Below are 27,085 nucleotides of genomic sequence, written 5' to 3' on the forward strand. Positions count from 1 at the left end.
TTTTTTATCTCAGTTTATTCAGCTCAGTTTATTAACATTGAAAAGTTAAAGGACAAGCAAATATGTTCCATTTTGTTGCTTCTATATTGTAAACAAGAAAGTAAGGTACTGTGTTGAACATCATTGATATGACATTATAAAGGTGGTTTATAGCATTATTAGCAGTAACAGTACACCAAAATATGGATAAGTTGTTTAAGAGTAACTTAATGAAAGTTTTAAAGTTTTTAGAATTTACCATTTTGTTCACATTTCATAAGATGTTATACATATGCTACGGTGACCCCTTAAAGGAATAGTTCACTCAGCAACAAAAAAAAAGAAATAAAAAGAAAATGCTCTCATTATTTACTCACCCTCAAATTGCAACACATTTCTAAAACTATTTTTCTTCTATTGAACACAAAATAACATTTTTTAACTGTTTGGTTATAAAACATTCTTCAAAATAGCTTCCTTTGTGTTCAGCAGAAGAAATAAATTCATGCAAGTTTGGAACAACTTTAGGGAGAGCAAATGATGACAGAGTTTTTATTTTTGGGTGAACTATCCCTTAAAATCTGTTGTGGGAACTAAAATACATTTTTGTTTTCAAATATATTGGAGAAATACTGTTTTTCACATTATTTGCCCTGCAATGGCTATCTGACAATTTAACTAAAGTTACCAAGAAATAACTATACTTAAGTACAATAAACAAAGTATAAAAAGTATTATCTTGCAAATGCATTATTTGACATGTGCTGCAGACTGCATCTAAAGAACATTAGAAAATAACTTAACCTAAAAAAAGACCAATATGATAAAGATCATAAAATGACATTGTTGAGCACTTATCAGCTTTAAGGGCTATTAATCTGCTCACTTGGCACCTTGTTTTTCATGTATGACAGTGTCTGCATTGGTTTGTTGCATTCATTTTATAATTTCCTGAAAAAAAATGATACCTCCTGCATATAAAGTAAAAACATTATGAACTTGTAAACACTGAGAAAAAGCAAGATATTTGCAATGCACCCTATTAAAAAAGCAACAGGTACAAGAAATATAGACACCTGTATTCAGGTTATAACTATCGGTTATAAATAGTTGTTTCTGGAAGCAGCTGAAATGTTTATTTGGTTTTTGTTTACAGTGTCCTTTCTGTGTTTTCATACCGAATCTACTTTTACTTGGTTGTTGTTTGTCATTAAAGGAGATGGCTTGCTTTTGATCCGGTCTGCAGCATCGTTTGAACTCTCTGGGAAGAACATCTTTGCAGTGCAGAGTGAGACGATAATTTTTTTGTACTCTCTTCTGAAGTTCTGGTTCAGCAGTCCGTAGACTATGGCATTAAGGCAGCTGTTGAAATAGGCCATAAAATAACTGGATACAAAAAACCACTCCGGGATGAGAGGCGCAACCCGCCCGGGGTCTATGGCGACTGCCAAGCCGATGAAATTGAGAGGGGCCCAGCAGACGGCAAAAAGAACAAACACCACGAACATGGTGACGAAGTTCCTAATGTCTTGCGGCGTGAGTTTGGGCCGAAACTCGGGTTTGACGCGTCTCCTCACCTGGATCACCAAGATCCAGATCCGCAGGTAGCAGTAGGTCACAATCATGATTGGAAGAAAGAAATGGAAGAAGACCACAGAGATGGTGTACGCTGAGCTGGCCGACTGCGCAAAAGTACATGAGTAGACCCTGGGGTCGTACTGCAGGGAGCCTACGTAAAAGTTTGGCACTATAGCGACCACTGTCAGTATCCAGATGAGAACGACGTAACAAAGAGAGTTCTTGTCGCTGTATAGCTTGTCATACTTGAGGCTGTGACAGATATAGCAGTAGCGATTGATGGCAATGCCCGTTATGTTAAATATAGATCCAATCACGCTCAGTCCCATCAGGAATCCACTGATCTGGCAGTGGACGAATCCCAAGTTCCATCCATTGTGGAAAATGGAGACCAGCACGAGAGGATAAGGATAGACTGCTACCACCAGGTCAGCTACTGCCAAGCTCACCACAAATATGTTCCCTGCAAAACAATGACAGAGGAAAGGAGATTCATGCAATTACACACACAAAGTGACATTGTAAAAATGGGAAAAACTTCCAAGCAAACCAGCTAATTAAAATTCCCAAAGGAGGGCAAATACAATATTGTAGCGATCCTTTTAATAGATGGGAAATAAAGAGGTTTCATATGACTGTCATGTGTTCACCATCTCTGATTCTGCACAAGTTTTGTGTATAACGACTTTCAAAAAGAAACTTTAGGAGTTTTTCAGGATGGATGCCAGTATACTTTTGCAGCATGACCTTTAATGCATGTAATTAATTCAAATCTTTCCTAAGCCTGTCAGCTGCTTTTACTATTAAAAGGATTTGGGTTGCATCTGTTATTGTCACATGATACGTATTGCTCTCCAATGAAGACCTTTTAGAACTTTTGGGCCCCATGTTAGAAGAGCACGTCTCGTATCTCTCACGGAGGAGCTTCGGAAACATAAAAGGAGGAGCGACGACCGTGGAGGACGAGAGAGGAGCAGGCCTGGACTAGTTTATGTTATGTTTTGTCTTTTACTTTTGTTTAGTGTTCATTTTGGATTCAAGTGACTGAACGTTTGCTCGTTCCCGGCTCCTTCTTCCATAAACAACAAACTTTGTTACATAGACCCTAGCTGATGAGACTCCATCCCTGGAGTCGCTGGTTTTAAATATACCATTTCCAGATGTTTGCTCTTTATTCATGTTATGTATTATGTAGGCTATTTGTGCTTCATACATATTTAAAAACATTTATATGTTTGATTAAGTTTTCCTCACACCTTGAATACACTTGAGTGTGCACATCTTTATAATTATTTTATAAAATCATACCTTTTCAAAGTATCAAATATTTTCTTTTAAATGATTTCATTAAAATATAAAATAAAAATAATAATATTTTTAAGAAATCAACAGTCTTAAGTTTTTAGATACTTTTTTAGTTGGTTTCAGCCGTTAATATGATACCTGTGTAACACTTAATTTTTCAGTGTCCTTGTTACACATTACATGTACTTACCATATAACTGTAAATTATGCATAATTACATGCATGCACATGTGGTTGGTTAATATTACTCAGTACTTAAATATATAATTACATTGTAACAATGACACCCTAAAATAAAGTGTAACCGAGATTGTTTCTCCTGCCTAGAGACTTTTGATTTGTGTGTCCAAGAAAGAAAGAAAGAAAGAAATAAAGAAAGAAAGAGAAAGTAAGTTCATCAAATAATCAGGCAACTATCTATATTACTATAATTTAATTGAACAACAAGAAGCTTGTTATATTACAGGGAAGAACAAATTTTAAAGTGTCAACAAGTGTATTTTCTATTATCATTCTGCACATTTCTATATTCATTCTATGCTCATTTCATTTTGGCTTACTTAAAAATGGCAGTAAAATGGTCAATAATGGCATTTAAGTTTGAATCAATCAAACTAAACAACTTCCAGTTCAGATGCTGAACACTGCACTCGCATATTAGCATTTTTGTCTCATATATTTGTGAGAACATGCTGGTCAAATCTTGTAACCCTAAAGCAGTGCCAAATAAACACATTAATGATTTAGCAAATTTAGCTCAATGTTAAGAGGAATCGTCAGAGCAGAAGATCGTTTCATAACATCTCAATGGCTTCTCTTTTTTCAACTGTTGTTTTTCTAAAGTTTTATTTGAACTGAGGACGACTAGCAGAGAAATGGGAAATATGAAGTGAGATCTGGAAAGCCCAGCAGGGGCCCTGTTGGACCACAAATCTCACTGCATAAGTCATCTTTAGCTGTAGACTTCATGTTAGACATCATTATTTTGAGTGCACAACTGCAACAAGCCATATTTATCTCCCTAGAGTTCTTGATGCTTTATTACAACTGGAGGGAGATAAATGTACTGTTTTATACAAACTTTGCTAAGTATCTGATCTGTTGTCCATGTCTAGGGAAAATGAACTGTTTAATTACAGGTTTTGTAAATAGAGTCTAGCATGCTTCACCATGTCATAGTGAGGCTCATATCAGGCTCATATCAGAATTTTTGTCAGTAAGCACACATAGGAGTTTTGGCAAAACTGTCAACATGATGTAGTTAATTTTCATACAATTTTCATGTCAAGTTCTAGTTTGTTTGGACAAACACTACAAAATGCAATGTTGAAAATGATCATAATATAATCATGATCTTGTCTATGTCCAAAAATATCAACCTCCCACTGCAAACATGAATGCAGCACTGATCCATGACCATGTGTATCTGAATGCTGAGCCATTTTACTGTAGCATGAGAGGCAAAGACTCTGAGACTGTAGAGTAAAAGCCCTTACAAACACGTCACTTCTCCCTGGAGAGTTTGTTTGTGCCACTAATGGCATCTAGGCTGCAGGATTAAAAACCTTTGGTCATGATTTTTCCACACCACCTCACATACAGTGAGAGAAATTCACGGCGAGATTCACTAGATCCTCTGAGAGCCAGATGAATGGAAAGAGGATTTTTCACTTTTTTTTAACTCTTATACATCCAACTGTTTATGCGACTGCTTTTTTCTTTCTTTCTGCTATGCACCATAAATGTGAATAAATTATCTTACAAGATTTATTTTTTAGCAAAGAAAATAACATTTTAACAGTTCTTGCATTACCGCACTTTACTGTTTGAGTTACATGAAAGAAAGCAAAAATAGCAATCACAGCATAGTTTCTTGAATTAAAAGTTTTCAATAAGGAACATGTATGCATTCAAAAGTTTGGGGTCAGAAGGCCTACGTTTTTTTTACTTTGTTTTCTTGGTTACGGATTAGTCTACCTGTTTAGTTTAGGTCCTCGTTTTTGTTTATATCCCTTTGATCTAGCATTCCTTTGTCGGTTCTTTTCTTTTATATCCTAAGTTGATGTTGATGTAGTAAACTGTAACACTGTTGTTATTTTTTTATTGGATTCCTGTGTGTTCCTGTGATTTTGGTTTACCTTAACAAACTCAGCATGCGATTAGATACATGCCTCAACTTCTCTTCTTCCACATGCACCGTGATAACAGTAAAGACATTTATAATACTGCTCTTTTGAACTTTCTTTTCATCAGTGGAGAATTCGGTCTCCTTATGGATTAAATCGCATTGAGCTACTTGGGCACACCAACCCCGGGTGTAATGGTTCTCTTTAAAAAAAAAAAATTTTTTTACCTCAACCCAACAATTTTGTGAATATTCAATTTATCCTGTTAAAATGTTTTTTTTTTTTTTTTGGCTCAGTCTGAACACGTTGAACAATGATTGTTAAATCAAACAACAATATTGTTGATGATAAATTCAAAGTTTTTCTTTTCAAAACACTATAAATCCATAATTTTCGACCATGAAAAAAGTAATGATAGTAATGAAAACGTCTCAGGTTACGTATGTAACCCTGGTTCCCTGAGAGGGAACGAGACGCTGCGTTGATACGCGGTGGGAACGCTCTGCGTGATTGCGTCGTGAAGCACGTGTATAATCAGTCCAATGGAAGAACGAGACGTCACCGGCGGTGACGTCATAGACCAGGAAGCTATAAAGCACACCAGAAATCAGACCGCGACAGCTTCTGAAAAGGCCTGAAGCAAGTCGGTCAGGGCATGCAGGAAGTATGGCAGGAGAACGCAGCGTCTCGTTCCCTCTCAGGGAACCAGGGTTACATACGTAACCTGAGACGTTCCCTTTCAAGGGAACTCGAGCTGCGTTGAGACGCGGTGGGAACCCCATGTCCACTACGCCATAATGAGAAATGCCCGTTCTGTGTGGAGTCCTTGCGCACACTAAGAAACAAGCAGCCTAGCCCCGGGAGTGGAGAGGTCTAGGTCGTAGAATCTGACAAATGTATGCGGTGAGGACCAGCCTGCCGCATTACAAACGTCCTGCAGGGAAACCCCTGAAATTAAAGCCTTAGAGGCAGCCATACTCCTGGTAGAATGGGCGCCGACAGCCATAGGTGAGAGCTGTCCGGCCGCTTCATAAGCAAGTGAGATGGCCTCAACTACCCACTTGCTCATTACCTGTCTAGATGCAGGGCAACCTTTCTTGGTTGAACCGAAGCAGACAAATAACTGCTCTGATCTACGCCACAGGGCAGCTCTGTGAACGTAGGCATCCAAAGCCCTAACGGGACATAACAGATAGAGACCTTCCTGATCTGGGGTAACGAAATGTGGAGGGCAAAAAGCCTGCAGCACAATAGGGCCCGCCACATTAGTGGGGACCTTAGGAATGTAGCCCGGCCTAGGGTGTAAAAATGCTTTCACCATACCAGGTGCAAATTCCAAACATGAAGGAGCCACCGACAGGGCTTGCAGATCTCCAATTCTCTTGATAGAAGAAATAGCGAGAAGAAATAGAGTTTTTAGTGTAAGGAACTTCTCTGAAACCTCTTCAATAGGCTCGAAGGGAGCCAGGGCCAGACCCTCAAGTACAATGGCCAAATCCCAAGCCGGTGCTCTAGAGTGCAATGCAGGCCTAAGCCTCAGTGTACCACGGAGAAAACGAGTAATGAGAGGATCTCTCCCAAGAGAAGAAGCCCCCAAAGGGGAGCGATAAGCAGATATAGCCGCTACGTACACCTTTAAGGTGGAGGGAGATAATCCAGCAGAGAAACGGTCTTGAAGGAAATCGAGAACTGTACCAACCGGGCAGTTAGCAGGATTTAAAAAACGTTCTCCACACCATGTAGAGAACAATTTCCATTTCAATGAATATAGTTTTCTCGTGGAAGGAGCTCTGGATTGAAGGATGGTCTCAACGACCTCAGTCGAGACACCGGATTCTAAGAGCTGGGCCCCCTCAGAGGCCAAGCCCACAGTTTCCACAACTCCGGGCGAGGGTGAAATATCGTGCCCCCTGCTTGAGATAACAAGTCCCCCCTGACAGGAATCTCCATGGGAGAGCCGTGCAGAAGGGACACTAGGTCCGAGAACCACACTCGGGTCGGCCAGTGCGGGGCTACTAATAATAGATGAGCCCCCTCCCGGCGAACCCTCTCCAGAACTCCCGGAAGCAATGATATCGGGGGGAATGCGTACAGGTGCAGCCTCGGCCACTCCTGTACCATAGCGTCCAGTCCGAGAGGAGCTGGATATGTGAGGGAGAACCAAAGCGGACAATGGGTTGTATCGTAAGATGCGAAAAGATCTATCTGAGCTTGACCATAGTTCTCCCATAGGAGCTCCACCACCTCGGGGTGAAGTCTCCACTCCCCGGGCCTCAGCCCCTGTCTTGACAGGATATCTGCTCCCACATTCAAATACCCTGGAATATAAACTGCCCTGAGTGACAGTAATTTTCCCTGGGCCCATAGGAGGATCTGATGAGCCAGTTTGCATAATAATAGGGACCTCAGACCCCCCTGATGGTTGATGTAAGAGACCACCGATGTGTTGTCTGTGCGGACGAGCACATGATGGCCTCTCAGGTCTGGCAGGAAGTATTTGAGAGCCTGAAATACCGCCATCAACTCTAGTCGGTTTATATGCCACGAAAGCTGATGGTCCTGCCAGACACCTGTCGCCGAGCGGCCACTCATGACCGCCCCCCAGCCTGTGAGGGAAGCATCCGTCGATAGCGTTACGCGTCGACAAGAAGCCCCCAATACTGGGCCTTGGGCGAGGAACCAAGGTTTCTTCCACATGACCAAGGCACGTAGGCATAGCCGCGTGACCTTGATCGTGCGAAACGGATTTCCCCTCGGAGAAAACCCCTTGGTCCTGAGCCACCACTGCAGGGGTCTCATGTGCAGAAGGCCAAAAGTAACTACGTTGGACGCAGCTGCCATGAGACCCACCAGTCTCTGGAACTGTTTCACAGTGAGTGACTGGCCTAGTTTTACCATATTTACGGCTGTGAGAATCGCAGAAATACGAGCTGGAGACAATCGTGCTTGCATAGTTGTCGAATCCCACATCACCCCTAAAAAAGTGGTCCTCTGGGCTGGGAGGAGCACACTCTTCTTGGTGTTTAGCCGCAACCCCAACCTTTTTAAGTGAGACAGAACGACATCTCGATGCCGAACTGCCAACTGCTCGGAACGAGCCAGGATCAACCAGTCGTCGATATAGTTTAATACGCGAATGCCCTGGAGTCTCAGAGGAGCCAGTGCTGCATCCACGCATTTCGTAAAGGTGCGGGGTGATAAACCTAGGCCAAATGGAAGGACCCGATATTGGTATGCTTCGCCCCCGAAAGCAAACCTCAGGAACTTCCTGTGATGAGGATGAATGGATACATGAAAGTAAGCGTCCTTCAAGTCTATTGTGACAAACCAGTCCTCGGACTGAATCTGTGATACAATCTGTTTGAGTGTAAGCATCTTGAACTTGAGTTTCTGAACTCTGCTGTTTAACTGACGCAGATCTAGAATAGGACGCAACCCCCCATCCTTCTTGGGAACGATGAAGTAACGGCTGTAAAACCCTGACTCTCTGCTGGGAGGAGAAACCCTTTCTATAGCCCCTTTTTGCAGAAGCGTCAGTACTTCTAGTTCCATGACCCGAGCCTGCCTTGGGTCCACCACTGTGGGAAGGACCCCTTGAAATCTGGGCGGACGAGAACCGAACTGAATTCTGTAACCCTTTTCTATTATATGCAGGACCCACTGAGAAATATTTGGCAGTAGTTTCCACGCTGCCAGAAATTCTACTAAGGGGACCAGTCTCTCGAGACTGGCCTCGGGATTCGGTTGTACGGACATTTCGGTGCCCTGAAGCGGCGAACCGGCAGGGAACAACCGAACTGACCGTTCTACGATCCTCCTCGGAGAATCGTATGGGGACGCTGGCACCTCGGTGCCCTGAAGCGGCGAACCGGCAGGGAACAACCGATGTGGCAGCGCTGCGACTCTCCTCAGAGAATCGCCCCCCAGAGGGTGCCGAGGATGAACGATTTCTCGAAATCGTCCCTCCTCGGAGGGGACCACCCTCAGAAGCCTGACGCCTTGGGCGTCAGGACTTCTTCTTAGCCCAAGCCTTCTTAGAGATGACAGTCCTCAGATCTTGCCTACCCCTAGCTGGCCTGGACTGCGACCGCCACCCAGATTCCCCAGATTGTGGAGGAGCCCGAGTGGCGACGCTCTGTTTTTGATGCACTCTGTGCTGTGAGGAGCTTGTACTCGGATGAGACTGCTCGGATTTAATAATCATTTTTCGCCCAGCAGTCTCAGGGATATTGAAACGTCGAGGAAGAAACCTCTGGAACGCAGCCGATTGTTTTTTCGTTTCTTGAAACCTATCGACGACACAGTTGATAGCGTCGCCGAACAAACTTGAAGGTGACAGTGGCGCGTCCAGAAGAACAGACCTATCTTTATCCTTTATATCAGACAGATTTAACCAAAGATGCCGCTCCGTGGCCACCAGGGCTGCCATAGAACGGCCCACTGATTTGGCCGTCTCCTTGGTGGCCCGGAGAGACAGGTCTGTTGCGCGACGCAATTCTCGAATTGCCTCAGCGCTGACTTCCTCACGTTCATCGATATCCTTCAGCAGATCAGCCTGGTATGCCTGCAGTATAGACATAGTGTGCAGACATGACGCAGCCTGACCTGCTGCCGAATAAGCTTTACCCACCAGCGAAGATGTAGATTTTAATGGCTTGGTGGGTAACGTCGGGGTTTTTAATGATGACGATGACTCGGGAGAGAGATAGCTTGCGAGCGTCTCTTCAGCCCGAGGCACCTTAACATAACCATAATCAGATGCACCCAAAACATTACTGTAACATGAAGTTTGTGGGTTAAAAACTCTGAATGACGCCGGTTTATTCCACGATCTCGAAACCTCATTGTGGAGATCGGGAAAAAATGGGAGTCCCCGACGTGGAGGCTGTGTTTTAGATGGTAAAAATCTTTCATCTAATAAACTTTTTCTAGTAACACTCAAAGAATCATCGGCTGGCCATTCAATATTTAATCTAGCTACAGCACGAGATAAAACCTCCATAAGCTCCTCATCATTATCGGAGGCATGAGCTGGCGAAAACTCAACATCCCCCATATCAACACTGACGACATCCAGATCCTCAGAACTGGATAGCTGCAACAATGGTGCCCCAACCTGGGAAGGAGAAGCCGCAGCGCGGGCTCCTTCCTGGGCAGAGGCACCGGATCCAGCAGGTAAGGGTTGAGAAAGGGCTGGGCCCGTCTCAAGCCCCGCTACTAGATCCATATGTGAACCCCAAGATGAAATCCTTCGCTGTGCCTCGGCAGCAGCGGGACCCGCACCCCGGGGAGCGCGAACCGAACCGTCCTCCTCAAAGAACGCCCGGCGAGAGCGGAGCGTCCTCACGGACAGCTTCTCGCAATGCTCACAGTCAGCTCCCTCGAGAACTGACTGGGCATGCTCCACTCCCAAACAAGCAACACAAAGCTGATGTGTGTCCCCACCCGTGATGAAACGAGGGCAAGGGACAACACAACGCTTGAATTCTTGTTTCGCCATAATATATATATATATATAGATAGATAATGTGCTTGTGACAGACAACAATAAATAGACAAGGACAGTATACAGAGAGCGCTTGCTGAAGGCAACAGAAGCTGTCGCGGTCTGATTTCTGGTGTGCTTTATAGCTTCCTGGTCTATGACGTCACCGCCGGTGACGTCTCGTTCTTCCATTGGACTGATTATACACGTGCTTCACGACGCAATCACGCAGAGCGTTCCCACCGCGTCTCAACGCAGCTCGAGTTCCCTTGAAAGGGAACAATATTCAATAAGTTATTTAGAAATACATTCAGAGTCATTTTTAGTAAAGTGTCAAACCTGTAACAAGTAGGACCAATTTGTCCACTACATATGCATGAAAAAACAAATTATTAGAAATATTCAATAATGATAACGATATTCAATAGGCAAGTCAGTCAGTAATAAATACATTGGCATTCAGTAAAGTGTCGAACCCATACAGTAGAACCATTGTCTGCTTTACATAAAACAAATCACATAGTGTGTGTGTATGAGATGCAGGGGCGATTCCAGGATTTTATAAATGGGGGGGCACAGGGGGGACCAAGATCCAGTCAGGGGGGGCCCATGGGAAATCAGAAAATTCCAATGGAAATAAATACGTGTTTAGAAAATATTAAGTACGATTTTAAAAAAAATCTTTGCAATGCTCAGTGACCTAATATAGATGGTATTAAATGTGGCACTGAACAAAAGCCTGAAAATCATTTTGTATTATACATGGATTGGACCACACAGTTTTGTTCTAATAAATAAAAAACATCACCTAGGCATTATTTAGTCATTTAACATGCTTTATTCTCAACACAAACACTGAATGTGTGTGTGTGTGTGTGTGTGTGTGTGTGTGTGTGTGTGTGTGTGTGTGTGTGTGTGTGTGTGTGTGTGTGTGTGTGTGTGTGTGTGTGTGTGTGTGTGTGTGTGTGTGTGTGTGTGTGTGTGTGTGTGTGTTGGCGAACGTTCTCTGCATGAAATCTGTCTCTGACATGGTTTCTTCTTAAAGAAACCTTGGATGTCCTGTTGCGGTGTAAAAATAAACAAAAACCCATTCAGTATAAATTACACAGAGTTGTAATTATAGTGCCTTTAGTCTTTAAAACAAAAGATAAAGTAATATGTGGGTCATTCCTGGTAAGCGGTGACATTTTGGCTTCATAAATGTCGGGGAAAAAAGGCCATGATTTTCATGTTTTTAGCATTGTATCAAAATAGTGACATGTTTAACATATAGGTTTGATGTTTGACATATAGGTCAAGCTCAGGGACTCTATAATAATAATTATTGGTAGATTGTTCAGACACTGTCCATAAAAATATTCCACCCTGTTAGGGACATATACGTATATCACAACATGTTAATAATGTAAATGTTTAACAATAATGAGCTTTTCTTGCATAGTATATGTCCCTTATGCCATCTTAGATTTTTTCTTCTTCTTGAAACAAGCAAACAATTTTTGATTAATCGAATATGTTTAACATTCCACCCTGTTAGGTTTATATATCTAACAGGGTGGAAAATTCTGAGCTAAGTTAGCCATAGCTCTTTGAGTGATCAACATTTTTAGCTAGTTAACCTTCTACAGATGAACAGAACTTTTATAACTATGTCAGATTTGTTTTTACATTTTTTTGATAGGACAAACATTCTCCATAACATAGCCTAACAGGGTGGAACTTTAAGGGTGGGAAAAGCAGGATAACATTTCAAAAACTAAAAAAAAAGTTAGGAGTGAGAGCTGAAGCATAATTATTTTGAGGTTTTTGTCATTTCATGGTTTATATTTCTTGCGGAAGTTGATTACTGTGCACTGAGGACATGATATAATTGAATGCATACATCAATTAAAATTGTGTAAAATACAAAATAGTATTTTTAATGTCTATTATCTCTGATTAAATGGTAAAGAATACTTAAATCTACAATTTAAGCCATTTATTATAAATATGTGACTCATTTTAGAGAAAATATGAGTAAATAAATCATTGGGACAGGAAAGTCACCGCATACCAGGAATGACCCATGTATCTATTTTATATTTATGTAGACACACTGCCGCGGAATAACACTGACAAGTCATCTGCCGAAATTACGTTAGCTAATCTAACGTTACTGGCTTGATCAGTCACACATGAAAGTAATCAGACCAACATATGGTGCGATATTTCAAATTATATACTGTAATTGAGTGTGTATATACCATAAACAGTGACGTGTCGAGGTGTTTCTCTCTCTCTTCTACTGTTTGAAAAACGCGGACCTGTGATTCCGCTATCAAGCAGTGATTGACAGCGCTCTGATCCAATGGCGTTGGGCATTGTCAGGTTGACAGTAAATCTAGCCCAATGATGTTGGGGGGGGCACCGGGGGGGGCCACCCCGTGCCCCCCTTCTAGACACGCCCCTGATGAGATGCCCTTTGAGTATAAAAATAGTTGAAATGTATTATCAGATCATCTGGCGACAGCCTCTCGGTTTGACAGAAACCTTTGGCAGCAGCTTTGTGCTGACATCCCACTGATGATATTAACATACCACCCGAGTGGCGAACCTTCTTTTTTTGTGATTTTCTTTGTCCAGTCGGCGTTTTCCACCCCCAGGTGTAGGGACCACTGGGGTGAACGTGATTTTACCAAATACCACATGTTCCTGTGGCTCCACTGGAACAACTTTCAGATCAATCAATCAGATTTGAGGGACAAGTTTACAGTTTATGTCAAGTTTATGCTTAGACATCAGTGTTATTCACCTATCATTTCCCTCTGATTTTAGGGAAAAGTTATGGGTAGGGTTAGGTTTAAGGGTAAGGATAGGATAAGGACTAAATTTTGAGACAGGAATGTTATTCCAGGATCAACAAAATATGTTGATCCAGGAACATGTCTTACTTGGCAAAATCCCGGTCTCACTGGCTCATCAAGGCCATCAAAGGTGTTATCACAGTTTAAAGCCCTCATTTTGAGGAATGAATGAACATGAACAAACCTCTGTTCAGAGGTCGCCTCAGGTTGCCGCCTCAGAGCGTAGAACCGAATCCTGATTAGATTTGGTTCTGATCCTGATAGAACCGAAGTTTATCAAATGACGAGAATACTTTCTGTGCGCAAAAAACAAACAAAAATAACGACTTTATTTCAACTATTCATTTCCTTCTCTCTGGGCCTCGAGTCAGTTCACTAGTGTAATAGCGTAAGCTTCTGTTGTTGTACGTCACACGCATCACCCACATGACCAGCGTCGGCCAATAGTGAGCCTACGTGTGTGACGTAGCTCTAAGCAATCACACTAAGTTAACTGACTAGAGGCCCAAAGAGAAGGAAATGAATAGTTGAAATAAAGTCGTTATTTTTGTTTGTTTTTGCACACAAAAAGTATTCTCGTCGCTTGATAAACTTAAGATTGAGCCACAGTAGTCACTTGGACTGTTTCAACGATGTCTTTAATGACTTTTCGGGGCTGGCAAGTTTCAATCCCTGAAGAAGCCTATGGAGGAGTGATCCAGCTCTCAGATTTCATCAAAAATATCTTAATTCGTGTTCCGAAGATGAACGAAGGTCTTACGGGGTTGGAACAACATGAGGGTGAGTAAATTCTGACATAATTTTTGGGTGAACTATCCCTTTAATGTTCTGAAAACTAAGGCGATGACTATTAACTTTAGCTCAAGGAGGAAATCTATACAGGATAAGCATATTGTGGGTATTCAGAGTGTTGAACAGTGCAAGTATTTGGTACTGTCTTAGATAACAAATTGACCTTTTCTCCAAATACTGATGCTTTGTGTAAGAGGGGGCAGCAAAGATTGTGTTGTTTGCGGAAACTAAGCTCATTTAATGTGGATAAAACATTGATGTGTTCTACAGATTCTATATTGAGTCGCTGCTATCCTTTTCATTGCTTTACAAGTTTAATTCTCTGAATGTGAAAAATAAGGATTGTATTGAGAGGATTGTAAATCAGGGAAATAAGATAACGGGGAGGAAGCAGATGACTATGGCCCATATATATCATTGACATGATTTGGGTAAAGCCCAGAGCATATTGTTAGATGATTCTCACCCTATGTACTGTATTATGTACTGTATTATGAGTTCCATCTCCTCCCTTCTGGCAGTTGGTATAGAACTCTGTTTAATAAAACAAACCACTTAAAAAATTTAATTTATACCCTCAGCTGTAAACTTTTTAAACTTAAGGTTAATTTTTTTTTAGGATAAAAACTTTTTTTTTTTTTTTTAGTGTGTGTGACTTTGTCTTATATCCTTGTATGCTGCAACCAAATTGCCTTCGGGAAATTAATAAAGATGATCTGAATCAGAAAGCAGAGAAAAACACCAAGAGAGAAGAAAATTAGGTTAAACTGAATGAACCAGTAGCCTGACTCATATTTATGGAAGCTTGTTTCCGCCACTATAAATAATAATAATAATTGCGACTTTTTATCTCACAATTCTGACTTTTTTTCTCACAATTGCGAGTTTACATCTCGTAATTCTGACTTTATTTCTCAGAATTGTGTGTTATAAAGTCAGAATTGTGAGATATAAAGTCACAATTGCGTGTTATAAAGTCAGAATTGTGATATATAAAGTGATATATAAATCACTTTTTTTCTCGCAATTCCGACTTTATGTCGTGCAATTCTGACTTTATAACTTAATTGCGAGTTTATATCTCGCAATTCTGAAATATTTTCTCAGAATTGTGAGATATAAACTCGCAATTGCGAGTTATGAAGTCCAATTCTATGGGGGAAAAAAGACTGACTTTTTTCCTCTCAGAATAGTTTATATCTCACAATTCTGACTTTATAACACGCAATTGCGACTTTACAACTCACAATTCTGACTTAATAACTCGCAATTGCGACTTTATATCACGCAATTCTGACTTTATATCTCGCAATTCTGACTTTATAACACGCAATTGCGACTTTATATCTCACAATTCTGACTTTATATCTCGCAATTGTGAGAAATAAAGTCAGAATTGTGAGATAAAAAGTCGCAATTACCTTTTTTATTTTTCATTCTGTGGCGGAAACAAGCTTCCATACAAATGACTTCCAACAGACTGTTGTAGTACGTGAGCAACCTCTTGGAAGCACAAATTCACTGACTGTCAGTGCAAAGAGATAATTACTAACTAAATTTCACATTGACTACTTGCAGTGTTTCCTGCACAGCTATTTCACCACTGCTGAATCTACAGTGAATAAAATAAATAATATTTTAGTCGAGGTTAATATAATTAGTCGAGCCGTGAGCTTGCTGTATGAGTTGTGTGTGATGAGATTAAAAAAAAATGACTGGGTACTGCAAAATAATGCTAAGACAGTAGGGCATTCAACTGTGCTATAAAATATAAATAAAATAAACAAATCACACATGCAGCACAGCCTGACCACAGTAGTCTAATTCACTGATGAATGACTCCTTAGCCGGTTTGCTCACACATTGAGTCATTTCTTCACTATAAAAATGTCTAAGGTGTAAATGAGATGATTTGGTCTCCTTTTTTGCCACAGAAGATACTTGTTTACTCTTGTTTACATGCAAACAGATGGACAGTGGGGGTTTTAAGACTCAGGGTTTTATAAATAGTCAAAAATTTAAATTTTCCTGATCTCGACATGTGCATTTTAAGGTGTTTGAAGGCCAAAAAAAATGGACGACAGTAGCTTTAAAAGCATGTCAGTGGGCAGTAGCATCAATTATTTTGTCAAGCAGATAACAGATTCTTAAACATGTGAATCAGTTTAAATGTCGCAATGAATGATCCACACTACAAAATGGAAATGCAGAATTTTTTTATGCTTATTGTTGACAATACACAATCACATATTCGAAACGGCAATGGGCTTAAATAAATGATTCAAGGATTATTTTGTTACATTTCAATCAAATGCCAATGCACTCCTTCTGTGTCCAGAGGCATATGAGCATTTAGTATGAGCATCAAAGATCAGTTTCAGCTAGCCTACTTTTTCTTTCCTAAATTAATCAATGTTTTTGGACTAATCTGTTAATTTAATTGTTCAATCGTTCACTCATGAAGACAGTCACTTGTCGCCACCTACTGGCTTAATGATGCAAGTTGCGCAAACACAGACAATAATTTAAGACAAAGATTTTTTTTTAAAACGTTGCTAGCTAAACATGTTGTTCTATTCTAATTTAATTCTCTGAAATAATTTCAACTGCTAATTCAATTCTCCCCCTCAGAATTTAAAGAGTATCCTATTAATGAGTTGTTGTTCTCCCCCTCCTTCTCACAACCCGTTTCATCAAATGAAACTGTTGATGCTGTTTTTACTTATTGAGCTGCAAAATTCTGGAAACTGATTATCACAATTAAAAAAAAAATTGTGATTACAAGTCTCCCACAATTCTGAATAGACAACTAAAAAAAAATTGTACTAGAGGTTCTGGCATTATGTTAGTTGCTGCAGTCTATTTACAATTTTTTTTTTAATTAATTTAAATGATTTTTTTAATCGTTTGAATACATGATTCAAGGACTCAAGGAGAATTATAAAGATGTCACTTGTTTCATTACTGGATGAATCAGCGTTTTTGAACAAATCTTTTGAATGATTCAATGATTCAAGTACATTTTTTAACAGTCACTTGTCTCCACCTACTGGTGCAACAATGTAATCGATACAATCTTTATTTGAAGCATCAAGTTACTTTCAAAAGGAGATATGATATATTGCATTATGTTGTATACTGTGCCCTTGATTTATTAAGAGTCAAATACAACAAAAGACAAAAACATTGATACGCAGAACTCTCTAAGTCAGCACTCATTACAAATGACAATGTTGGGTATTTGTTTTTAGAACTAAGCTTTCTTGGCTTTTAAACAAAAGATTTAGGGTCCCGTAGGTACAGTATCGTTTATATTTATTGAATATTCCTTAAATGAAGCCTCTCCACATCTAAGTAACCAGATATTAAAGCAAATACTGTATCACACTGATGGTCGAATTCTGCAATACTGGCTTCAAATTAGTTAATGCTGGGTATCGCATGTTTTAATTACAGCCTTTGCAAAATAAACTTTGATATAATTTTCTCACTATGACTGAGTATAAAAACAGCACTAAAGAGAAGCTCCATTAACCTTGAGATCACAGAAATATGATGCTTAAATCAATATTTTATTGCTTTGGGATCCTGGAGGGCAATTTCAAATGATACTGGAGTCTTTAAACAGAACCCATCACTCATGTCCTCAATACAACAAAAGACAGAGTAAAAAGTACTGTATCTAGCTGGCATGTACAGTACTGTTCAGCTTACAATTGTGGACATATTAAATGAAAGGATCAGCACAATAAAATGTAACATATTCTAACGTACTGACAATTCCTTGATAAGGTAAAAATGATAAATAACCATATTTACTCCTAGAGAAACAACTTGCAAGAAAAAAACTAATTGAAAAACTCTGAAGGTGTTTATCTATACCTCAACAAATAATATAGAGCCACAGCAACATTTATTCAGAAGATCATTCCTCACTTTATCTCTGTAGATAATGAGACCATTATGAAGCCCAATTAGGGGGTTATGTGACATTTGGTATTAAGTCATCTGCCACAGTCAAAGAAATACTGAACAAACCAATTCAAAGCCTGAACATCAGTATGAGTGAGTGAGGATATTGTTTTTTGCATTAATACATATGTTCATTTGGGCAATCACTCCACACACTGATATTTTGTTTGACTCTTAAGCAGAACAACAATGTATAACAATGTATAATATATAAAAATAAGCAACAACCTGGCCTGACAAAACCAAAAAAAAAGTGCGCTTTAAACAAGAGATTGAGCGATTTGTCAACTGCGATTAGTGGTCACTTATTTGTTGGAACAAACAATAGAAAAACCAGAAAACTAGCCCAATAAACAAACATGGCAACTGCTGCTTCAATTATTTGGAATATTGTAAAAAAACATAACAAAAACAGTCATCAGCAGCAAAATAAAAATATATATTTTGTCTACACTTTAAAAAAATAGCATGGCCACATAAAATGTGCTATGTCATGTGACATTTGATATAGACCCTTAATTAAAATGTCTGGCGCGGTGGCGGACCAGGCTGGCTGTGTTTAACAGCGGATGAGCCAAGAGTGGATCTTCAAAAAGGAAGTGTCTGTAAGTGAGCGCGTCATCAGTACAGTGTATCAGCAATTGCCCATTCATAGCCCAGGCATCGAAACCAGCCCAAGGGCAGGCCGAGGGCCAAGGCAGGCAGGAGTGAGGACATGAACTCCTTAAGAATAAATAAAGCGTCTCAAAAAGCAAAAAATGAGGGAGTTTCCAACAGGGCAATGCAGTCTGTTTGTCTGTCTGTCTGTATATTTAGTTATTTTTGGAGCTTGAATTGAAATAGCAATGAGGACATTCAGAAGTGTGACATTAAATTTCATGAACTATCCATTCAATTTGTACTTTAAACATGGTAACATTTTTTTATTGAGATTGAATTATTACATTGTGGTTCAGTTAAACCTGAACAATAACTTTTAATCATCAGTACTATTACTTTATATCTATATATGCACTTGAGACTTTTATATGCTGTTGTTTGAAAATATTTTAAGTAATCACTATATTCTCTGTCCTCGTTCCAGCCTGCTGAAAGGGCCCTCCTTCCGCTCACACAGCCTCTGTGAATAATTGGTAGAGGAGAGTTCCTCTTGAATGAACAGTGAACTTTATCTAATAAGACCGCCTTGGGCTCATAAGCAAAGTCAGTACTAAAGAACAGTAGTTAGAGATGAGAGCCGCATAGAGAAGACGGGCTCTGATACACTGTCCGAGAACTTGAAAATTTTTAAAAAGGGAACCAAGTGCCTGTATGGACTCCTTGTGGCTCAACTGGTAGTGCATGATGCCCATAATGCTAAGGTCATGGATTTAATTCCCAGTGTGAGTGTATATACCTTGAAATCTATAGGTATTGAGATATAACATGCTAGTACAGCATGTCATTGCTAGCTCTCAGGTAGAGTTTCATTGGCAGTTTTATGATGTAGGTACTGTGTTGAAAGGAGGCTTACCTAACAGCAGGGAATGGTTGGTCTGAATAATCTAAACAGACAGTAGTGCCACAGCAAATAGAGTCTTTGAGGTTGAGTAGCTTAAATAAAACAGATAGACCACAATGGGGAGTAGCGGAACCACTTTGTTTCAGCACAGAAGAACAATGAAGAGTGAATGTGTGCGTGCCCCATGTGATTGCGCGTATATGCAGGGTTTTTTTTTGTTTGTTTTTTTATCACTGTAACTTTGTATATGTGATGGAATGATTGCTAATTGAATATTCACACTGGGTCAGTGGTCTACAAAATAGGCCATGGGAGGTCCTCTCATGGCGAGGAACATAATGTAGCACACATCATGGGAGGTTAATGGAACAATTACTGGGTTAATTTGACCCACTTATCAAAGATTATAGTCCACTGTACTCAGTACAGGAGGAAACAAAAATAAACATGTATATATTATTAAATAAATAAATAAAATTTAATATTACAGTTTTTCTCAATCGCTTTGGCACATTTTTCGAAACAGTCTTAACATTATCTAAGTGCAATTGTAACAACTGTTTGCTGGAACATCAGAACTCTATTGCATGTCTGCGGAATGACGTAACTCCCCCAAAACTTTTATGACCATTTAAGGGGATAGAGGCATCTAGTTGATGGCGCTCTAGCCTCAGTGATAGTGTTTAGGAATTTTTCCGGGAGGTTCCCGGATACCCGTTGAGGGGCCATACATGAAGGGCCCACAAGTCGGGGCGGGGGTGCCAGATTGTCCTTTTCGCCTGTGTGAGAAGGTTCTTCCTCAGCAGTATCGGCCAGGGAGCAACATCGAGCAGCTGCACCAACTCGGGGAACCATGTCTTGGTCCGCCTGAGAGGGGCTAGTAGGACTGCACACTTGTTCTCCCTCATCTGCTAGATGACCTGAGGGAGCATCGAGACTGGAGGAAATGCATAAAGGGGAACTGGGGAAAAGGCATCCCTGTTCTTTTGAAAAGAATATTGGGCAATGAGAGTTGTCTTCTGAGGCGAAGAGGTCTACCTCTGCCCAGCCGAAGACATTCCAGATCAGAAGAACCGTCTGAGGGTGGAGAGACCATTCCCCAGGGGGGACATTGTGTCGAGATAGCATGTCTGTACTCTGGTTCAGTATACCCGGTATATGCGCTGCCCTTAGCGAGCACAGGTTGGTGTGTACCCTTAATAGGAGCCGTTTGGCCATGGTGTACAGGTTGTATGACCTGATGCCGCCCTGACGATTTATATATGACACCACTGCCATGTTGTCCGTCCGGACCAAAACGTGGTGTCCCACCAGGTGCGGGAGAAAGGTTTTCAAGGCTAAAGAGAAAAAGAAAAGTCTGAGAAAAAGACTATTCTCATTTCGAGGCAGTTGATATGTAGGCGCTTCTCCGAGCTCGACCAGAGCCCAACCTAGGTTGGAGGCATCTGTTAAAATTACCTTCCTCCTTGAGACTAGACCCATGCTTACACCGGACTGGTACCAGCTGGTGTCTTTCCAAGGGCCCAAGACTTTGATACATGGTCCACCTTGATGCGCAGGTGGCCTGATCGCCACTCTTGAGCCGGAACTCGGGGCATCAGCCAACGCTGAAGGGGGCGCATATGCAGTAGGCATATGCTGGAGTACTGACGATGCTGAGGTCATGAGGCCCAGTGCCCTTTGAAATGTTCTGAGGGGTCTGTAAAAGCCCGACTTGAACGAAGCAGCTAGCTGCTAAATTGAGAGAGCATTCTCATCTGAGTCGATGACTGCTCCCAGGAAGGTTATATGTTTGCTGGGAGACAGTACACTCTTGAAAAAGTTGATCCTGAGCCCTAGGCATTCTAGATGACCGAGGAGCCAGGGTCTGTGGCCTTGTAGCAGAATGAGCCAATCGTCGAGGTAGTTCAAAATGTGCATTCCCCGCTGTCTCAGGGGGGAGAGTGCTGTATCTATGCATTCCGTAAATGTAGTGCTAGGGACAGTCCGGATGACAGGACTTGTATTGATAAGTCTGCCCCTCGAAGGCGAATCTCAAGAATGGCCTGTGATGGGGAGCTATCTGGATATGAAAGTAAGCTTCCTTCAGATCCACTGACAAAAAACAATCCACTGGGCGTGAGCCACGTTGCTCCTTACCGATGTCTCGACCACGGCATGAAAGCACGGAGGTCTGCGAGCGAATTGGAGCGAGTAACCTCATTTTATTATATTCAGTACCCATTTTTACACATTGGGGATGGTTTCCCAGGCCTTGACCCGAGTGGCTAGGGGTTGAATAAAGTCTGGGGATGGGCCGCCGTGTGTCGGGGACCCGGCCACCCATGTGTTTTTTGTGAGAAAGGAAAATGCTCTTTTTGTGTTTTATTTGGGTCGCTGTTAAAGGGGTCAAATAATGGTGCATGCACTTTTTCAAGTTGATTGTACTGAAATGTGTGTTTGCAGTGCCTGTACACAACCATCATATAATGATAAAAATCTATCCAGTGTTTTTGTTTTAATCTCCTTATATGTTTTCCCCAGCCTCAAATTGAGCCGTTCGATTTTGTGACGGCACTAAATCGGACGCCCCTCCCACGATTGTTGATTGAGAGCAGCGTTTCAACAGATCCCTGCCCTGAGCGAGCAGTCAGTCATCATAGTCCGTCATTGTTGATACGCTGGAGCAGAATGGCGTCTAAGCGATTGTGGTGTTCTGTTCTTGGGTGTAATAACGAACACAGCAGTAATTTTGATGTTCCTAAATCCGAATCGCTGAAGACACAGTGGCTGAGTTTTGTTTTCGAAGGGAATATTCCCCACGAGCAACGTTAATGCTTTCATGTTTGCGCGATTCGCAAATCTTTTCTCACCAGACTGCTTTATTAACGAAGGAAGTAACTTATAAAGCTGATTTTGATAAGAAGCTGCTCCTGAAAAAAGAATCGTTACCAACTATTCATGTCTCCCTGCTGAACCTCCAGAAAAAGTACAGGGTAAGTGTAAAATTTTATTAACCTTTGCAAATCGCTTCACGATGAATGCGGCTAAGGTTTACACTCAGGGTACATACGGCATGCTTTCTATGTACGACGTTCTCAATATAATTCATAATCCCACGTTTATAATGAACAACGCGTTATGGTTATTGTGTTATTACACACTGAGTACGTATAACTTACATCAGTAAACACATAGCGTTCTTACATCTCTCTAAGTTACTCTACCCTGCCAGTACACAAAGATAGATCATAGTGACAATATAATAACCAACCATTCAGAAACGTCATGTTCGAGCCTTAATTGTCGAACTTCTTCGGGCCGTCATCTTGTTCCGACTCCGGTTCAAACTGATACGGTTGCACAGATGTGTCCTCCTCAGAGACTCCCGCTGCCATTTTTTTCCTATACCCTCAACTGTTGTCAAGGAAACACTCCACGTGCGGTGTGGTCATAACGCTGTTATGAACGCCCGCAGAACAGAGGCGCGGAGTGAGCGAAGCTCATTATCATTTAAAGGCATATGCACTGAAATGGAGTGCTGAAAACAGAGATGTTTTTGACCAGGTAAAGTTAGTGTTTTCTTACAATACTAACGAAATTTTTTAATTAAAGTATATTACAAACTTTTCATTTAGACCCTAAAGAATCAAATTAACTTGTATGAAAATGGCATTATATGACCCCTTTAAAACAGTATTTGTTTGCATGGGTGCGTGAACTGTGACGGGCCCGTTGTCTGCAACTTGAACATCTCCAACCGCCTGAACTAAAGAGGGGGCTGGGAGAAACACGTTTTTTTCAGGGGTGGTCTGGCCACAGCAGGACGTAACCCCCTCCTTTTCCTTCCTGTCCTTGGACTTCAGGGTCCAATACAATTTTGGGTTGGGCTCCCCGACGTTCCGGGAACTGGAGGCGCTTACCTGCCTGTGGGCGACGATGGGTTTCAGCCCCTGGGCGGTGCTAAGAAACCGGGAGCGCTGGCTTGGCTGGCTGAGGGGTAGGCACTTTCTTGGGGCGGCCCGAAGCCGAACTGGAATGCTTCGGCAGGAAGTGTTGCATGGCCTGCGACGACTTCTGTGCTTCGATGAAGCGCTCTGAGAAGCACTTAACTGCGGGACCGAAGAGGCCAGTGTTAGAGATGGGCGAGTACAGGAAAGCAGCCCTGTCTGCATCCTTTATCTCAGATACGTTCAGCCAGAGATGGAGCTCTAACACAACCAGACTGGCAATACTTCGTCCGATCGCCTGGGCAGTAGTCTTCGTGGCACGCAGGGCCAAGTCGGTGGCCTTGTGCTGGAGCGAAGGAGTTTCGCTTGGAACACTTGGAGGACCGCCATAGTGTGCAAAGCTGATGCAGCCTGACCAGCGGAGGTATAGGCTCGGCCGGGAGAGCTGAGGTAGTCCTGCATGGTTTGGATGGGTGGGCCGCCTTGGCCTTCCATCCAATAGCAGTGGGCGGGCAGAGGTGTGCAGCCACCGCTTTAAATTAAATCTGATTCCTATGGCGAAATGGGCCGCTTATATAGCCAGCAGCCACGCCCATTCTGGCGCAAACGAGATCGGAAGTCTCCTGATAGGAGCGCACGTCCTTGCTGCTTTGACATAGGTTTGTGCAGTTCCCGCAGCCCAGCCAATCAGCGAGCTAGGCAGCTCTGCGTTGTGCTGGCTGTGCAGCTGCACTGCGTTTTAAAATAAAGGCTTCAGTATTCTCGATAAAAGGAGTTTCCCATAGCATATAGCTACGCAATACGTTCTCAAAAGGGAACATTTCAACAAAGATGTGTAAACTGGAGAGTTAATAATGAAATAGGTCAAAATGGTGACTAAAGTACTTTAAAGCACAGTAAATTTCAGGGGAAAGTGTTACAATTTACATAGTAATATCGTTAATTTGCTATATTTTGGTAATGAATATGTTCAGTAGGCTAGTCTTATTGTGGGCACTTCAAAACATTATGAATAATTCTAGGTACCTTATTTTCTGAATTGTTTCGATTTTTAGAATACACAGTAGCTTATTTCTGCAGCGTGATGGGCTTAACGAAAATGCAAATGATCCATAGCTGTGTCGCAATTCGGAGGCTGCATCATAGAGTGCGCATTTGAATTCTTCATACGATATCAAGGATGTTTTATTTAAGAAAAATAACCGTAATAAAATTGACTGTTATTCCTCGTGAGGTGCAAAATACTGTAATTTCTTTCTCACAGTACATTGCAATTTAACAGTTACTTTTCTTAAATGAGACCGTCTCGATGACGTATGCAGCCTTCAAATGCGCAGCCTCCGAATTTTGACACAGCTCTGAAGTGAGGTGGTTCTTATGGAAAATCACAATGGTTGCCCCAGCTACTCCGGTGCACAAAGCAGCTGCACAAAATTCTGTTTCAAATACAGAGAATGCTTATCACAGAGGAAAAAAAGGAAGTCATTCAGTATTTATGTGTTTTCAAACAGCCATTCAAATTTTTAATATGGTGTTATTAAAAAACACCATACATTTAAATATTTTATTTAAAAACATGCCAGTCCAGAAAAGATATCTAGATATTGATTGAAAATTTTCTGATGTTTTTTAGAAACATTTAGTTTAGTTAATAAATTGTGTATTATGTATTATTTTATTGTATTTAAATATTAAAGGTTCTTCTTGTTATTGTAAAAAAAAAAGTTATTAAAATTATTATTAAGAGGACAACACTAAAGTTTGTTTATCATTTACCATTATAAAAGCTTCAGCAATTGTCACGATATGGATATTTGATACCATCACATGCCTAAAGCCTACCTAATTTTAAAAGCAAAAACATCAACAGGCTGCTCCACATAATAATGCATATTTAAGTATATTTAGTTCATTGGAGTTGCTTTGTACTTGATGTGAACCTAAGCACTGTAAAGCATGCACAAGTGCAGGCTATATTTTTGTCCAAAACTGGTTTTCCTTGTAAAATAGTGCTGTTGTAGTTTTTAAACTGGTGCCACAAACTTGACAGTTGAGGAACAACATAAGGTCTCTGTCTCTATTGGCAGAGAAATGTGACATATGGGTCGGTGTGACACCGGTAATAAGCAATCCATCCATTCACAGGAAAATTACTTGCCAGTTAGGGTTTTTTTTTATATTGGGCCAGTTACCTGAAACCTCTAAAAAATAGTCCCTTACTGTCCAATACAGTCAAATAAAAGAGTAAGAATCCAGTTTATGCAGAATGATGCATGATCCTAATTAACTTATGAACTCTTAAAACTCACTTCATTGTACACTGTCTGTTAAACAGTATGCATGTTATCCTGTCAATATTTGATATCCTGTCGTTTAAGCACCCCATTGACTGAAATCCTGGTGCCAAAATCCTGCTAGTAAGATTTTTTTTAATGAAATAAAGTTGTTATTATGACCAGTAATTGCCTCAGTAATTAATAAATAAATAAATAAAGCAATTGTAGTGAGATAAGAAGTTTAACTACAAATCGAATAGATATAAATATTAAATACAATGAGTAGCCTAAGTACTAGTAAAGCTGAAAAAAAAAATTAGTAAAGCTGGACACTATGTAGTAGCCTAAGCACTGGGACAGTGGATACAACTGTAATACATTGTCAGTTATATCACAATAGTTAATATCTGAACCTATTTAATGTTAAAATGAAATAAATTACAAAAATTCCAACTCATATTGTTCCTTGTCACTACTGAGATAGTTACCCACTAGAAACTAACGATTAAGTACTGGTGAAGAATTAAATAAATGTTAGTCGCTATTTGTAGTAGCTACTAGTATCGAATGAATAGTTACAGGTGAAAGTGAAAAAGATACTGATATTGGATCATCTGCTAGCAATTAAAATAAGCAATGTAGACTAATGACAAAAAAAATTACTAGTAGCCAAGGCTTAAATTAATACATGTTTAAAAGGCTTGACATGTTTGTTTTAAAGGCGATCTTACCTGCGTTTCTAAGTTTCTTGTTTCTGCACACGGAGAAAATCACCAAGAGGTTCCCCAATATATCAACCACGATAGTGAAGATCAGAAAGCAGCCCAAAGTTGTGGAGACCCAGGGAGGGCGATTCAGCGAGATTTCGTAAGGGCTCAATGAAGAACTGTTCATCAACCGGCTGCCATTTATTTTCATTTTATCTTCACTTCAGTAATGCTCGCCATAAATCATAGGATTTGAGTCCATTGGAAAACCATGAGTGGCTGTTATTGCGTTAACATAAACTTGCGTAAAATGAAGCTGTCTCTTGACATGTCATGGTCCTCGATGGAGCGCACGCCTTTATGGTCTGCGCGCGGACATGTGTCCGAATTTTTATAGCTTTCTGTCTACATCAGATTGTTGGTATGTGACATCCGACAGCAAGTTAAGTTCTTCTCAAATGCACATGGATGGGTGATGAAGCTGTCTGTAGATCGCTGTAACGCTGCCCCGCTGTGGAAAACAACGAAATCGGCTCGGAATTTGGGTCGGAGATGGTTGAGTTGCTTCTTTCACCTTTCACATCCATGTGCT

The 27,085-nt window shown here is 40.8% G+C and overlaps 1 protein-coding gene across 1 annotated transcript; it reads right to left on the reverse strand.

Moving 5' to 3' along the window:
• On the reverse strand, nt 1–27,085 carry mtnr1ab (melatonin receptor 1A b). The gene is made up of 2 exons (XM_077236069.1): nt 26,518–27,085; nt 1–2,020 (listed from the first exon to the last, which is right to left on the reverse strand). The coding sequence occupies exons 1-2, from the start codon at nt 26,702–26,704 to the stop codon at nt 1,152–1,154; spliced, it is 1,056 nt and encodes a 351-aa protein (XP_077092184.1). The 5' UTR covers nt 26,705–27,085; the 3' UTR covers nt 1–1,151.

Source organism: Siphateles boraxobius, unplaced genomic scaffold (genome assembly GCF_051911475.1).
Source record: "Siphateles boraxobius isolate OS27281-9 unplaced genomic scaffold, OSU_SipBor_1 2, whole genome shotgun sequence".
NCBI classification, from domain to species: domain Eukaryota; kingdom Metazoa; phylum Chordata; class Actinopteri; order Cypriniformes; family Leuciscidae; genus Siphateles; species Siphateles boraxobius.

What these genes read in the sequence shown, in the direction of transcription:
- mtnr1ab (XM_077236069.1), bottom strand. Translation starts at nt 26,704, where the DNA reads ATGAAAATAAATGGCAGCCGGTTGATGAACAGTTCTTCATTGAGCCCT. An exon ending in CAAGAAACTTAGAAACGCAG is followed by an intron (nt 2,021 to 26,517) that starts GTAAGATCGCCT and finishes ATTGTTTTGCAG; the next exon opens with GGAACATATTTGTGGTGAGC.